Genomic DNA, 13,556 nt, shown 5'->3' with positions numbered 1-13,556 from the left:
CCTGGGAGCCCACGCCCGGGAGACTGTCCTCCCTGCCGCCGGGGCACCCCGATGGCCATGCCCCAGGGGACCCTGTGGGGCCCAGGGAGGTGCACTAGGCTCCTGGAGCTGGGGGAGACCTGCCTGGGGGGGGAGCAGACGTGAAGGGAGAGAAGAGGAGAGAGGGCATGCGTCGTCACAGCAGGCAGTGTCCGCTGCCGGCGGGGGCCAGGGTGTGCTAGCCAGGCGGGTGCTGCCTGACCGGTCTGCTGGGCGGGCCCTTCTCTCAGCCGGCCCCCAGGCCTGAGACGCTCCTCTCCCCCAGGGGCTCCCAGCAGGGGCACCGCTGACGTTCGGGGTCTGGTCATCTCATTTCGGGGGCAGGCATCCAGTGCTGTGGGATGCTGAGTGGCACACGTGGCCTCTCCCCGACCAATCGGAGCCCCCGGGGAGGGCACGGTTCCCGCCCCCAGACCTGTGGCTGCACTGGGTCATGTGGGGTGCGGGTGAGGCCCCTGTCCCGGGTGACCCCGTGGACCCGACGGCTGCAGGGTCCCTGAAAGGAAGAGGAGGTGGAAGACAGATGTGACGGTGGAGGGAGGCCAGGGGGTGCTGTGCTGCCCACTGGGGAGATGGAGGCGGGGGGCTACCAGCCAAGGGACGTGGGCAGCGTCCAGAGGCTGAAGAGGCCAGGAATGGACGGATGGAAGGTCCCCTGCAGCCTCCAGAAAGGAACCAGGCCCACTCACAGCCCGGCTGCAGCCAGGCGAGGCCTGTCCCGGACTCTGCGTGACTCGCAGTTACCGACGGAGAGACCCGGGGTCTTGGGGGACATGTCAGTGCAGCGGCCCCAGCCCGACAGCGGAGCCACCGCCGGGCCCCGTCCCGGGCCCCGTGGCTGCTGGAGGGGACACGGGCTCTGCGCCAGCCCCACCAGCAGGCGGCGCTCCTGCCCCACGAGCTGGGTTGGCCCTGTGGCCCCCAAGACCAAGGAGGCTCCCAGTGCGAGGTCTCAGCCTTGAGGTTCCCTGGCTTGGGCCACTGTGGGGGTGGGGGGTGCCGGGGCCCCCTGGAACCAGCTCCCGGTTGGGGGCACCTTGTGCAGAGAGGGCCTGAGGCCACGCAGGGGGCAGAGGGCTGGCCCCACTGGCCTCTCGAGACACCCGAGCAGACCAGGGAGGCAGCAGGGTGAGCCAGAGGAGCCCTGGGCCTGCGTGTCTGACGCGGAGTCCGTCCAGCCACTCAGCAACGGCCCACAGCACTCTGGCCCCTGACACCTGGCCTCTCACCCACCGACAGGGGTTTCCGAGCGGGTGGGTGGGGTCAGGTGTCCTCCAAAGCCTTGCCTCCCCCTCCACCCCTCACACCACCTCCCCCGGCTCCAGCCACCACCCACCCTAGTGGTCCCGAGAAGTGCACAGGCCGGGAACAAATTTAATCTCAGCGGCCGCGGGGGAGAAGCGGGCGCCTGGCCGTGTGGTCTTCGCCGGCACCCCGAGCCCAGCACTCTGGCCGGGCGGGGGCTGGTCGTGCCCCACGGGGCTCGGTGTCTCTCAGGGGGGCTCTCAGGAGCGCGGGCACCGCGAAGCCTGGGCCCCCGAAGTCGCGTTGCGGGAGAAAGGCAGGCCGAGGGTCAGGAGGGCGCGGCCAGGGAAGGTGGACAGGGCGGGCCTCTGCGGGTGGGGGATGAGCACGTCCTTGTCCACCACCTCGTCGGCCAGCTGGGTCAGGACCCGCAGGAGGTCCTGGGGAGACAGCAGGGTCAGGCGGGGGGGGGCGGGGGGGGGCCCCCCACGACCGCCGCCCCCGAGGCCCCTCGCCCCGCCCGCGCACCGGGCGGCAGGTGCAGATCCCGGTGGAGCCCCGCATGGCCCGCTGCCGCCGCTCGTCGATGCTGAGGCTCCAGTGGCGGCGCGGCTCCCGGCTCTCCTGGGGTTCGCTCACCTGCGGAGACAGGACGGCGGTCCGCGCCAGCCGAGCACGGGGTCCCTGCCCCCTCCAGTCCTCTCTCTGCGCCCTCCGTGGCGGATGCCGGCCCCCAGGACCCAGCTCCAGCTCCAGCACCCACCCTGCTGGGCTGTGCCCTGGGCGCGCAGGCACTGAGCCTGCTCAGCGGGGGTCCCGGTGGTCCCGCCGGTGCCCTAGTGTGGCCCGGAGCTGCGGTGCACACTGGGGGCTGGGAGAATGGGCAGCCAGGCTGTTGTGCACCCCAAGAAAGGCGAGGCCAGAAAGTCAGCTCTGTCCCCCCAAACCCATCTGAGGTTGGCCACGAGGAGATGAAGGGGGAACCCCACACAGAGGAAGCCATCAGGACGCAGGAACCGGCGGCCACGGCACCACCTGGGAAAGGCCAGAAGTGGGCCACACCCCACGGGACCGCGGCCCGAGCTCCTGCCCCCTCCTGGGAGAAGACAAGCCACTCTCGGGGAGTGCCAATGGTGGTGGGGGGCGGCGCGCTGGAAATGGGGGTGTAAGACAAGCTGGAGGTCCCCATTCCTCAGAGAGGGAGAAAGAGTGCCCTGCGGGCCTGCAGTCCCCCCCACCGGGTGTGCACCCGAGGGGCTGGGAGCAGGGGCGGGAGGGGCGTCGGCACACCCACTCGCACGGCAGCCCCGCCCACAGCAGCCACGGGAAGGAAGCAGCCCGGTGTCCACAGTGAAGGGGTGGGGGGCCGACGTGGTCCCTCCTCCACACAAGGGAACGTGACCCAGCCTCAGGGAGGACGGACATCCTGGCACCTGCCACGGCACAGGCGGGCCTTGAGGACACAGTGCCAGGCGCCCACAGAACCCGCGGACCCCAGCGACGCGAGGGACCTGCGCAAGCAGGCCCAGCCAGACAGCCGCCCCGGGCTGGGGTGGGGGGGGTCAGGGGTCGGGTGAGAAGCTCCGAAGGCCCGTGTCTCGGCGACGCGGGCACACCGCTGGAAGTGGGGAGGAGGGCCTCGAGGGACGCAGTGGGCGCGTGGGCACAGAGACGCGCAGGGAAGGGAGGCCGTGCGAGGAGGCCCGGGGAGACGGCCGTCCAGGAGCCACGGAGAGGGGCCTGGCCCCGGCCCCTCCCCCTCCCCCACGGCCTCAGAGACGCCACCCCGCCCCTGTGCTGTCGCTGCAGCAGGCCTGGCCTGCAGAAATGGCCGTCGCTTCTGCTGGGTAAGGCCCCCCCACCGGGATGGAAGCCCCAACCCTCCTCCCACTGGACACCGAGAACCCTGGCGGCTGGGCCCCTGACCCTCCCCCGCCCCCTCAGGAGAGCACGACGACCAGCCCTGGAGGACGCCCGGCAGGCACCCGGGGTGCGGGGTCTGCCAGGGGCACACGGGCCTCCCACCAGCCCCACCCAACACAGGCCGCGTGCCACTCGCCTCCCTGTGTGACGCTGAACCCCACGGACCAGCCAGCCCGGGTGGGAGTGAGCCAGCCGGACACGGAGCAGCACCAGCCTGCCGCTCCCCCGGGACTGTGAGACCCTCAGGGGCGCGCGATGACCAGGGGCCGGCGGAGCGCCAGAGCCCCGTAATGAAGACACGCGACGCGGGAGCCCCACGTTCCACCGAAGGCACGGTCGGCGGTCGTCCCGACGCCGCACGCACGCCCTTCCCGTGGCGGGGTCGGCGCCTGCCCTTTGTGCCGGGACAGCGCCGCGGCTCGCGCCAACTCCGGCCGCAGGGGAGTCGGCGGAGCTGGGTGGCACAGCAGGGGGCGGGCAGCGTGGTGCGTCTCCCCTGCCCGGTCAGAGTGCCCACGTTCCCCCCACGCCCCCTGCGTGCCCGGGGCTGCGTTCCCCGGTCCCCGGAGGACAGCTGCCTCTCCCTGGACGCCGGGCCCACGCGCTGCGCCCACGGCCGGCAGGATGCCGTGCTCCGTCCGGCCAGTTGTACGGCCTCCCTTCTGTCCTCTCTCCTTCCTCTGGGCCACTGGGTGTCCTCTCCACCTCACTGTCCCCCCCCCCCCCGCCCCCCGCTCGTGAGGAACGGTTCTGTCCAGCCTGTCGGTGTCATCGCGGTGTGCTTGCAAACTCATCAAAGTCTGAAGGTGACAGGCGTCTCCCTGTGTCTTCCCGGCCGGCACCAGGGGCCGGGGCACAGCTCTGCCGCAGGCTCCGGGCGCCCGGCTCCCTGCGCGAGCCGATCGGGGGCGGGCGCCGTGGCCACGTCAGCCCCCCTTCCTTCTTCGCTCCCCGGGTTCCCTCGAGCCCACTTTCCCGGGGGTGAGGTCTGCTCTCACAACTGGGGTGAGGGTCCGCTGGCAGCATTTTTTTCTCCCACTTGCCTTTTATTTATCTATTTTCCCTCCTCTTGAAGGATGTCTGTGCCGGGCACAGGACACCGGGGGAGCGGCTTACGCTCAGCACACGCACACCCGCCTGCTGCCCAGGCAGCTTCCGGGCTGTCCAGGTCGGCTGGGCGTGGCGCCTGCGAGGGGCCGTCACCGAGTTGGGGGTCTCCGCTTTGCGGTGCTGCTCCCACAGCGCCGGGGCGGAGGCCGTCCTCCGCTTCTGCTGCCCGGGGGGGGGGGGGGGACTCGGGGGGGGGCCTGGAGCGGGGACGCCGGCCTCGGGGCCCTGCGTCAGCCGTGGCCCCCACATCCGCGCCCCCGGCTCTGCCCACACCGAGTGGGCTGCTGTGGTGTCGACGGAGGGACCTCGGGGCAGCCTCCTTCCCGCCAGCCGTCGGCCCACCCACCGTGGGGCCGGGTCCACGCCAGCCCGTGAACTCGACCGGCCCTGCAGCCCAGCCAAGCTCCCAGATGACTGTGGTGCCACCTGACACCCTGACTGTGACCTCGAGGAAGGCAGACCCCAAGCCAGAGCCGCCGGGCCAAGCAGCCCCCGGGTCCCTCACCCACAAAAACGGGGACCCGTGGGTCTGTTGTAGTTTTAAGCGGCTAAGTCTGGAGATGTTCGCTATGCAGCAATGAACAGTGCACTGCCAGAAGCCCTTTGCACGCCTAGGCTGACGTTTTTTAGACTCACGACGAGTTCTGTTTTAAACTGGGATTGCACGGAATCGGTTGGTTGGGGGAGTCCGGCCGGTTGAAGACATTAACCCTTCCTGCCCCAGAGCGGGGGCCAGCTTTCCGCAGCCCTGCCCCACCCCACCCCCGCCGCAGGAACGAAGGCACCTGGGCGTTCCCAGCCCGGGGCGGGCGGGGCGGACCTGGTGGTGCTGCTGCTGCCGCGAGACGGACCGTCTCTCCCACGACGACGCCTCTGGCCGCTTGTCTGGGGTGTGTGGGGGAGGGCTGAGGGCCGGACGGTGACTGTTTCCGTGGCGCTCTTTCTCCCGGCTCCCGTGGGCTTTCCGGGCAGACGGCGGATGGGCGGCAAATCGTGGCCGCCTCGCCGGCTCGTTCCGGGTGTTCCGGCTCATCCCCTGCCCCGGCTTCTGTGCGGGTCTCGTCGTCGTCACGGCGCCCCGCGTCCGAGGCCAGACCTGCGAGAGCCGCCCCTGCTGGGGTCGCTGGGAGGCGCCCCTCACTTCCGGCCTCTTTCAGGCCCCGCTGGTTTTGTTTCGGAGGAAATAAACGGGGACGTGTTCACATCGTTCTTCATCGTCCGTCGAGCCAGTCCCGTTTTGTTAGCGCAGAGAGTTTCACAAATTCCCAAATTCCTGCCCCCTGGGCACGCGGTGTTCCCCGCTCCCAGGCGCCGCCCCGCACCCGGCAGATCCCCGGAGCGCGGGCGTGTGCGGGCCGCCCTCCCCGCCCGCCCTGGGGAGCCCGCAGGGTTCCGCGCCGCGGTCACAGGGCCCCGGCTCCTCTTCCCCTTTCCCCCTCACCCGTAGGTGCAGGAAGTGGCTCTGGGCAGGCCATACCTCCTGGAGGGGGTGGCTAATTTCTTTATTTTTTGTTTTTTAAAATTATTTATTTCTAGAGAGAGGGGAAGGGAGGGAGAAGAGGGAGAGAAACATCGGTGTGTGGTTGCCTCTCCCTCGCCCCCTACTGGGGACCTAACCCAAGACCCAGGCAGGTGCCCTGACTGGGAATCGAACCAGCGACCCTTTGGTTCACAGGCCGGTGCTCAATCCACTGAGTAACACCAGCCTGGGCTTACTTTTTTTTAGATTTATAAAATACATTTTATGATGTTACAGTTGTCCCAACTTCTCCCCCTTTGCCCCCCTCTGCCTGGTCCCCCCATTCCTTCCACAAATCTCCTTCTTAGTTCTCCTCCATGGGTCGTGCAGTGGGCGTCTCCATTCCCTACACTGTTCCTAACAGCCCCCGGCTGCTCCGGGCCTAGCAGCGATGCTTCTCAACCCCGCACCTTCCCCCGCATGCTCCCCCTCCCCGCTCCCCGCTGACAACCCCTCAAATGATCCCCACATCTGTGACTCTGTTCTTGTCCTGCTTGTTTGCTTAGTTCGTTTTCTAGGTTAAATTTTTGATAGCTGTGAATTTATTGCCATTTCAATGTTCATCATTTTGATCTTCCTTTTCTTAGATAAGTCCCTTGAACGTTTCGTGTGACGAGGGCTTGGTGGCGGTGAGCTCCTCAGCTTCTCCTTGTCCGGGAAGCACTCTCTCCGCCCTTGCATCCTAAGTGCCGGCCTTGCTGGGGAGGGATCTTGGCTGGGGGTCCCTGCCTGTGCTCGCGTGGAACACTCCTGGGCCTGCCCCTGGGAGGGCTGTCCCGCCCCTCCCGTCCCCGTGCAGGCCCGGGGCATGTGTGCGCTGAAGTTCGAGAACCACGGCCACTCGGGGAAAACACAAAGGAAAACGTACGCCCAGTCCCAGGAACGCACCGCCCAGAACGAACGACGCCACGCTTGCTTCGGCTCCCCACGGACACGGGGCAGGGCCGCCGGGTCCCGCCGCCCGGGTTGTCCGAGAGCTGAGCACCAACAGGGCAGCCCAGGCCACGCTTCCTCCAGCCCCTGCCGCCCCCGCGCCGCTCCGAGCTCCACGGGGCCCGGCGCCGGTCCGACCGCGGGCCCACCTAAGTGCCCGGAGACCTCCCTGTCGGGGTTCCCGCCTGGCCCATTCCTCTCCCGCGGCCCCCTCCCCGCAGCGGATGCGGCCGCAGGGCTGTTCTCCGCGTCGCCGCCCGCACACGCCCGCCAGCAGGGGGCGCTAGCTCTGCTCCCCCGCCCTCGCCAGCGCGTGCATCCGTGGTTTTTCGTAGCGTGCTCAAACACCTGAATGTCGGTCTCTCCCCTGACACAGAACACTTCTCGCTGTCCTCCGGGCCACGCGGGGCTCCCTCTTCGTGCAGGGTCTGCGAGTTCGAGGGGCTGTTGTGTCCTCTTCACCCCGTGTCCACGCCGGCCTCCGTCCCTCTGGGCCTGGCCCCAGTGCCCCTGCGGGCGCCGGGCGGTGGGGTAGGAAGGGCTGCGCTGTCCGCCCAAGGCGCTCCTGTGCATCCCCGTTTCCAGCACAGCCTGCTGCCCCACGTGCCCCCGGGCGTCCAGTCCGGTGGCCAGGCCCCGCCGCCACCCAGGGGCCCTGGAGCCTCCAGTCCCTCTCCATCCCTCCGTTGCTTGCGTTCGGCACACGGTGCCCTCGGACTCCCCTCCTGCCGGGATTTGCTTTCAGGCGCCGCCGCCACCGGAGGGTCTGGGTCGCCCCCTGGCTCAAACACGCGGCCGGCGAAGCGCCGGGACCGGAGTGCAGAGCCGTCGTCTGCCCCCGCTGGCGGCGGCTCAGCCCTTCCTTTACTTCCTTTCGTGTTTTCTCGTCGTGGTAAAGACGTGGTATTTACCAATCTAATTTTTTTAAAGAGTATTTATTTATTTTTAGGCAGGAGGAAAAGAGAAAAACAGAGAACCATCATTGTGCAGTCACCTCTTGTGCACCCCCCACTGGGGACCTGATCCACAACCCAGGCTTGTGCTCTGACTGGGAATCGAACCTTCGACCCTTCGGTTTGCAGGCCGACGAGCCTCACCACCCAGGGTGATGGTGAGCGTATCGGCATGTACTTGACCACTTATTTACCATTGGAGAAATGTCAAGTCCTTTGTCCATTTTTGAATTGTATTGTTTTTTAACTATTGTTGAGGTTTTAGAATTCCCTCTATATTCTTGATATTAATCCCTTCTCAAATGTGTGACTTGCAAATATTTTTACACATCCCACGGACTGACCTCTCTCTCTGCTGTAATGTCCTGTGATGGTCACAGTTTTTAAGTTTGATGAAGTCCAATGTACCTGCTTTTCCTTTCACTGCCTGTGCGGTTGGTGCCGCACCCAAGAAACCACTGCTGAGTCCAATGCCAGGAAGCTTCACCCCTGTTCTCTTCTAGGGCTTCCTGTACTTTCTCAGCTCCTCCGTTCTCGTCTGTGATGCACTTTGAGCTAATTACGTGGTGTGAGGGGAGAGTTCAGCTGCACTCTTTGGCCTGTGGATGTCCCGAGTCCCAGCACCATTTTCTGGAAAGTCTGTACTTTCTCCAACAAAGAGCTGCGACTCCCTTCGAGCCTATTTTTCCTCTACAGACATGGGTTTTAAAAAGATCTTATTTAATTTTAGAGAGAGGGGGAGGGAGAAAGGGACGGGGAGAAACATCCACGTGAGAGAGAAACACTTCACAGCAGTCAGGGCTGTGGATGTACTGTTGTTCACGTGGTTGAACGTGTCCGTCTTCTCTTCTGTGGCTTTTGGACTTGGCGGCGTGGCTACAAAGGCCGCCCCCCCTCCAGGGTTTCCCTCGTACTTTTGCGGCATCACTGTTCAACCGGAGACCATCCTGACGCTCAGTACAAGTACGGCTGCCGCCTTCTCCCGGAGAGCCACGCAGCTGCCCACCACCATTTGTGGAAAGGTGCCCCCCACCGCACGCACTGAGAGGCCAGCTCCGCCCCACGTCACGTGTCCGCAGGCGCTTGGGTCAAGGTCTAGATCTTCTACTTGGGTTTGCTGCTCACGCGTCACGTGCCAAGACCCTCTGGCTTTCAAAACCGAAGCTCGAGGTGGGGGTTCGTATCCGCCACACCTGAGCCAGGTCTCAGTTTTCCACTCGAGCAGCTCGCCACATCGGGAAAAAGGTCCTGGGTCACTCATCTTTCTCGGCTCTGGCCCGGGAACGCCCGGGAGAGCCCTCACCAGGAACAGGGGTCTCCGCTCGTCGTCCGGTCTCTGGGGGCTCCTGCAGGGCTTTTCGGGTTCGTCTCGAGCAGGTTCGCCGACCTCCAGGTTCAGGTCAGCGCGTCCCTCACGCCAGACACGCCTCGCTCGTCCGTTCTTCTCCTGGAGTCCACGTCGGCGGAGGCCGTGGCCTTGGCGCGGTCATCTGTGCCCTCCTCCTAACCGGTCTGGTGTGGACGGACTCCAGTCCCTCCGCTGGACCGGGCAGGTCCCAGGCCTCCCAGGGTGCCGTGCAGCCGCCTCCACAGTGCTCACCACCCTGGTTCAGCGGCAGGGACACCCGCTCCCAGAGGGCGCGGGGCGTGGAGGGACGGCAGCGCCTCCAGTGTGCCCTGCCTCGCCCGGCACGGCTGGGCCCTCCTGACCCCTTCCCCCGAGGGCTGCGCTCCCCTGCACCCAGCCCACAGTCAGAGGGAGACCAGGGGCCCGGGAGCGGGTACACCGCTGGTGCAGCACCTGTGTCCGCTGCCCCCACCACACGGCCAGTGCGGGCACCCCCCCCCCCACTGGAACGCGGCCACCACCTCCCGTTGGCCAGCCCTCCTGCCCTTTCTCGGTCCTGTGGGCCTCTGCCCTCTCTCTGCTCTGCGGTCACTCCAGCAGGCTCCCCGGGGAGCAGAGACGCAAAACCGTGCTCAGCCTCTGGGGGGCGGCGGGAGATCTGCAGACCTGGCATGGAGAACGTCTCCTGGAAGCTTGGCCTCTGAGAGCACACGCCTCCCCGTGGGGGTGCCCAGTGCCACCGCGAGCCACGGGGTGAAGGCGCTGCCCTGGGGCCTGGGCTGGGAAGACACAGGGGCACGGGGAACAGCGGGACTGACTTCTGTCGGCCAGGCGGTCAGGTGAGGGGCTCCCCGGGAGACGATGCCTGACAAGGGGCTGCCGTGGGGGGCCTGGGGGACCTGGGCACGCTGAGGACGAGGAGGGAGGGCCCCGTGCAGCACAGCCAGAGGGAGGGTAGCTTGGTGCGTCCTTGATACCATTGCGAGCAGCTGACGGCCCCCAGGGTGGGACGGGGGGAGGGAGAGGTCGGGTGACGCCGGAGCTATAAACAGCCCCCACTGGGGGACTCCACAGAGACTGACCCCCAACCACACTCTGGGCGCCTGCAAGGACGGGCCTGCCCTCCCCTGGTCTCCGCCCTGAGCCTCCTCCTCTGAGCTGTCTCCCGCTGGGCCTTGCTATCCCGCTTCCTGCTCCTGGCCCTGGCCTCGCTCCCCGCCTGCCTGGGACCCACGGCCACCTGCCCACCGCTCGGGACTGCTAACGCGGTGTGCATGGAGCGGTCACCCTGCCCGGGCACTGCCAGGCCCTGCCCTCTTTGCAGGAGAACGTGTGAGTCCCCACCACCTGGCCAAGATAGAAGCCCCCACGTCTGCCACCTACAGGTGACACACCAGTGCGTTTACATCCTGGGTTGACCGTCCTGAGGAATCAGCCATGGGGTCTGCCAGTTTGGTTCCCGTGCACCCTGGCGGGTGCCTCACAGGCACCTGGGCGGGCGACCTCTTAGGTCAGCCTGTGACCGTGCACACGCACGAGCAGAACTGCCTGAGCACCCGGGTCTGTGGGCTCCCCCACACCGAACCAGCTGTGTAGCCAGCGCCCTGTGCGCCTGGCTCGTCGCCGCCTGATCCGCTGGGCCAGGCTCTGACCCCTGCACATGGGGAACCACACGGAACTCCGGGGCTCCTGGCTTCCTTTGTTCATGGGGCGTCCCCTGAGGCTGGAGCGGCTGTGCCCCACCCACACTTGTGGCTGCTGCTGTGTGGGAATCACGCGGCTGCCGGGAGGACAGAGGTGCCTGCTGCTGTCTGAGGCCGTCACAAGCGGGGCCTCCAGGAACAACCTTCTCAGACAAGGCCTTCTGCTGACTGCCTGCCGACCCGGCGGGCAGGACCTGTCCCACCCCCACTGGGAGGGCAGAGCTCCCCCTGGCTGGGCTCCCTGAACTTGGCGCCACCTGCACGGCCCAGGGAACGGGCGCTTCGGGAGGAAGGAGGCAGGCCCGTCTCCCTGGCCTCACGTGCCCCCTCCCCAGCACTCGGCAGAGGCAGGCAGACCTCCCCCCGGTTACGGGAGGCGGGCGGGCTAGAAATGCAGCCTAGTGCCCACGCACGGCTCCTGGGGGGAGAGCCGGTACTCTGGGCACTCTGGGCTCCCTGTCCCAGCGCCGCTGTGCCCAGGTGCCTTCAGCCCCGTCCGTCCGTCCACGCGCACCTGACCAGCCCACCGCCAGAGCCAGTGCCTGTGGCTCCTGCAGGGGAGCCCTGGGGTGGCCGAGGCCAGGCGCCCTTCCGCTTACCCAGTCCTGAGTCTCCGGTGCCTGCTGGCTGCTGCTCTGGGGCCCGGGCTGGCCCCAGGTGTCAGTGGGGCCGGGGGAGGGAGAGGCCAGTCTGGGCCCTTGGGGCAGCTGTGGCCCCGACTTCTCCCTGTGGGGGTCTGCAAGCAAAGGCTTCCTGCTGCTCATGGCCTGGGCGGCCCGCCGGTCTGCACCTCTGGGCTCAGGGGGAAGGGCCCCAGAGCCACCTGGGCTCCCACGGCTGCCTGCGTCCCTCTGGCAGACGGAAGCAGTGTCAGGCTCTGCTGGGCTCGCCTTCCGCCACTAGCTGGACAGTGCGGGGTGGGCCCCCTGGGGGACCTGGGACCCCAGGCCCTGCTGCCACCTTTCTCCACAAGGGCCCCACAGGCTGGAGCAGCCACTGCACCCTGTCCTGCTCCGCCTCCCGCAAGTGGCCCCAGGGACGCCCCCTGTCCAGGCCCAGGCCTCCCACCTGCCGCCCGTGGGTCAGGGGACCGCACAGCGGGGGTGGGAGGGAAACAGGCAGCGGTTACAATGGTCAGCAGGAGAAGGATGGGGTACGGTGGGGGGCGGGGGAGAAGTGGGGTACAGTGGGGTGTGGGGCGGGGAGAAGTGGGGTACAGTGGGGTGCGGGCGGGGGAGAAGTGGGGGTACAGTGGGGTGCGGGGTGGGATGGGGTACAGTGGGGTGCGGGGCGGGGGAGGGGTGGGGTACAGTGGGGTACAGTGGGGGGGCGGGGGAGGGGTAGGGGTACAGTGGGGTGCGGAGGAGGGGAGGGGTTGGACACACTTTGGTGGGAGGGTCAAAGGGTAGGGGGTGGGGCCCACGGACGTTCTGGAAGGCGTGAGAGGGCGGAGCCCAGACCGCGGACCTTCCGCTTCGGCAGGCCCCGCCCCGCCATTTCCGCTTCCGGCTCGCGGTGCGCCTGCGCCCTGGCGCCGGCGGTCCGGGGGTCCGGCCACGCGGGCTTGTGTCGTCAGCGCCGGTTGCCAGGGGCGTCGTCTCGGGCGCTGCGGCGTCCCGGCCTCGCGCGCTCGGTGGGGCTCAGTGCCCGCGGCGCCGACGCGGCTCCCCGGTGGGGAGCCTGCACGGAAGGGGCTGCTGCGTCCGCCCAGGAGCCCCACAGCCGGCGGCGGAGGGCCTGGGCTTGAGCCCCCGCGGGTTTATCAGTGTCGCATCAGCATCCTGACGTCCTTTGTGTGGTCACAAACGCGACAGGTTGCAATCTGTTCCCCCCAAAGTCTGTTAACATTAATCGTGTTTGCCGTTAAAAAGGGAGAACTGGGAAGACACACACACCTCGAGACCACACGGTGCTCGCGGGGCGGGGCGGGGTCTGCGGAAACCTGCAGGGGCCGCCCTCGCGCGGGCACGCTCTCCCTCCCCAGCCCGCGGAAGGCAGGCTGCGGGCCCTTCAGAGCAAGTGCCAGGGTCTTGTCATCATGGCTCGGTTCCAGGACGAGGGCCAGACCCCAAAGGCCAGTCCGGTCTTCCCATCTGGGGGACGGCAGCGCAGCGAGGCCGGCCTTGGGCCCTCGGATCCTGCCAGCTGCCAGCTGCCGCACAGACACCCTCGGCCCGGGCCCTGGAGGCCCTCTCCGCAGGCTGTGGCCGGAACACTGACTGGGGGGGGGGGGCGGGGGCACTCGTCTTTGACCCCTGAGGACACGTGACCCAGGGGATGGCACAGAGGTGTGGGCTGGGCTACAGAGGACAGCGAGGTCTGGCCCCCCCCTCCCTGGCGCCTGCTTCGGCCGTGGTGACTGCTGGGTTAACCTTCAGTGCCAGCTGCCTGCGGTCACCCCACGGGCTAGGAACCCCTGCTGAGGGGCCGCTGTTCGGGGCCCACGTTCCTCACCGCCCACCCCTCCTTCCACCACTCTGCCACAGACGGCTTTGGCTTCTGTGTGCCCTTTCTCCGAGGGGGCGAGTGCTTTCCCACGTGTCCTCAGAACAACCCCCTGAGGGGGGAGGGGACAGGTGACCGGCTCCACTGAGCCCATGTGGACATCGAGGTGCAAGTGGGGGCAGAGCAGGTGTCCCAGCCGGTTGTGGCAGCCGTGCACCTGCACGGCCTCCCGGGCCCAGGGATGGCGTGGCGGGTGGGCTCCGTGGCCCTGGGGTACAGGGCAGAGGTGCCGGGTGCCGCCCTCACATGCACACAAGGGCGCAGCCGGGGACAGGGAC

General features: G+C 67.6%; 2 protein-coding genes across 2 annotated transcripts in view; both read right to left on the bottom strand.

Annotated features, from left to right (window-relative positions):
* Nucleotides 1-1,541: 1,541 nt before the first annotated feature.
* On the bottom strand, nt 1,542-11,979 carry TEX22 (testis expressed 22). Its single transcript, XM_028505527.2, has 3 exons — nt 11,373-11,979; nt 1,813-1,923; nt 1,542-1,724 (listed from the first exon to the last, which is right to left on the bottom strand). The coding sequence occupies exons 1-3, from the start codon at nt 11,535-11,537 to the stop codon at nt 1,545-1,547; spliced, it is 456 nt and encodes a 151-aa protein (XP_028361328.1). The 5' UTR covers nt 11,538-11,979; the 3' UTR covers nt 1,542-1,544.
* PACS2 (phosphofurin acidic cluster sorting protein 2) overlaps nt 9,407-13,556 on the bottom strand; it is a 39,771-nt gene continuing 35,621 nt past the window's right edge. The window contains exon 26 of the mRNA XM_036014332.1: nt 9,407-9,417. The gene's annotated coding sequence lies outside the window, so the exon portion shown is untranslated. The remainder of the gene's footprint in view (nt 9,418-13,556) is intronic.

This window comes from Phyllostomus discolor, chromosome 1, assembly GCF_004126475.2.
Source record: "Phyllostomus discolor isolate MPI-MPIP mPhyDis1 chromosome 1, mPhyDis1.pri.v3, whole genome shotgun sequence".
NCBI classification, from domain to species: Eukaryota; Metazoa; Chordata; class Mammalia; order Chiroptera; family Phyllostomidae; genus Phyllostomus; species Phyllostomus discolor.
The sequence above is the reverse complement of the archived record's forward strand: the minus strand, read 5'-3'. Positions and strand labels throughout refer to the sequence as shown.

Excerpts from the sequence above, each read along its gene's own strand:
- TEX22 (XM_028505527.2), bottom strand. The coding sequence starts at position 11,537 with ATGAGCAGCAGGAAGCCTTTGCTTGCAGACCCCCACAGGGAGAAGTCG. Across the intron at positions 1,924-11,372 it reads CACCGGAGACTCAGGACTGG|GTGAGCGAACCCCAGGAGAG; the intron begins GTAAGCGGAAGG and ends CTGTCTCCGCAG. Across the intron at positions 1,725-1,812 it reads GGATCTGCACCTGCCGCCCG|GACCTCCTGCGGGTCCTGAC; the intron begins GTGCGCGGGCGG and ends CTGTCTCCCCAG.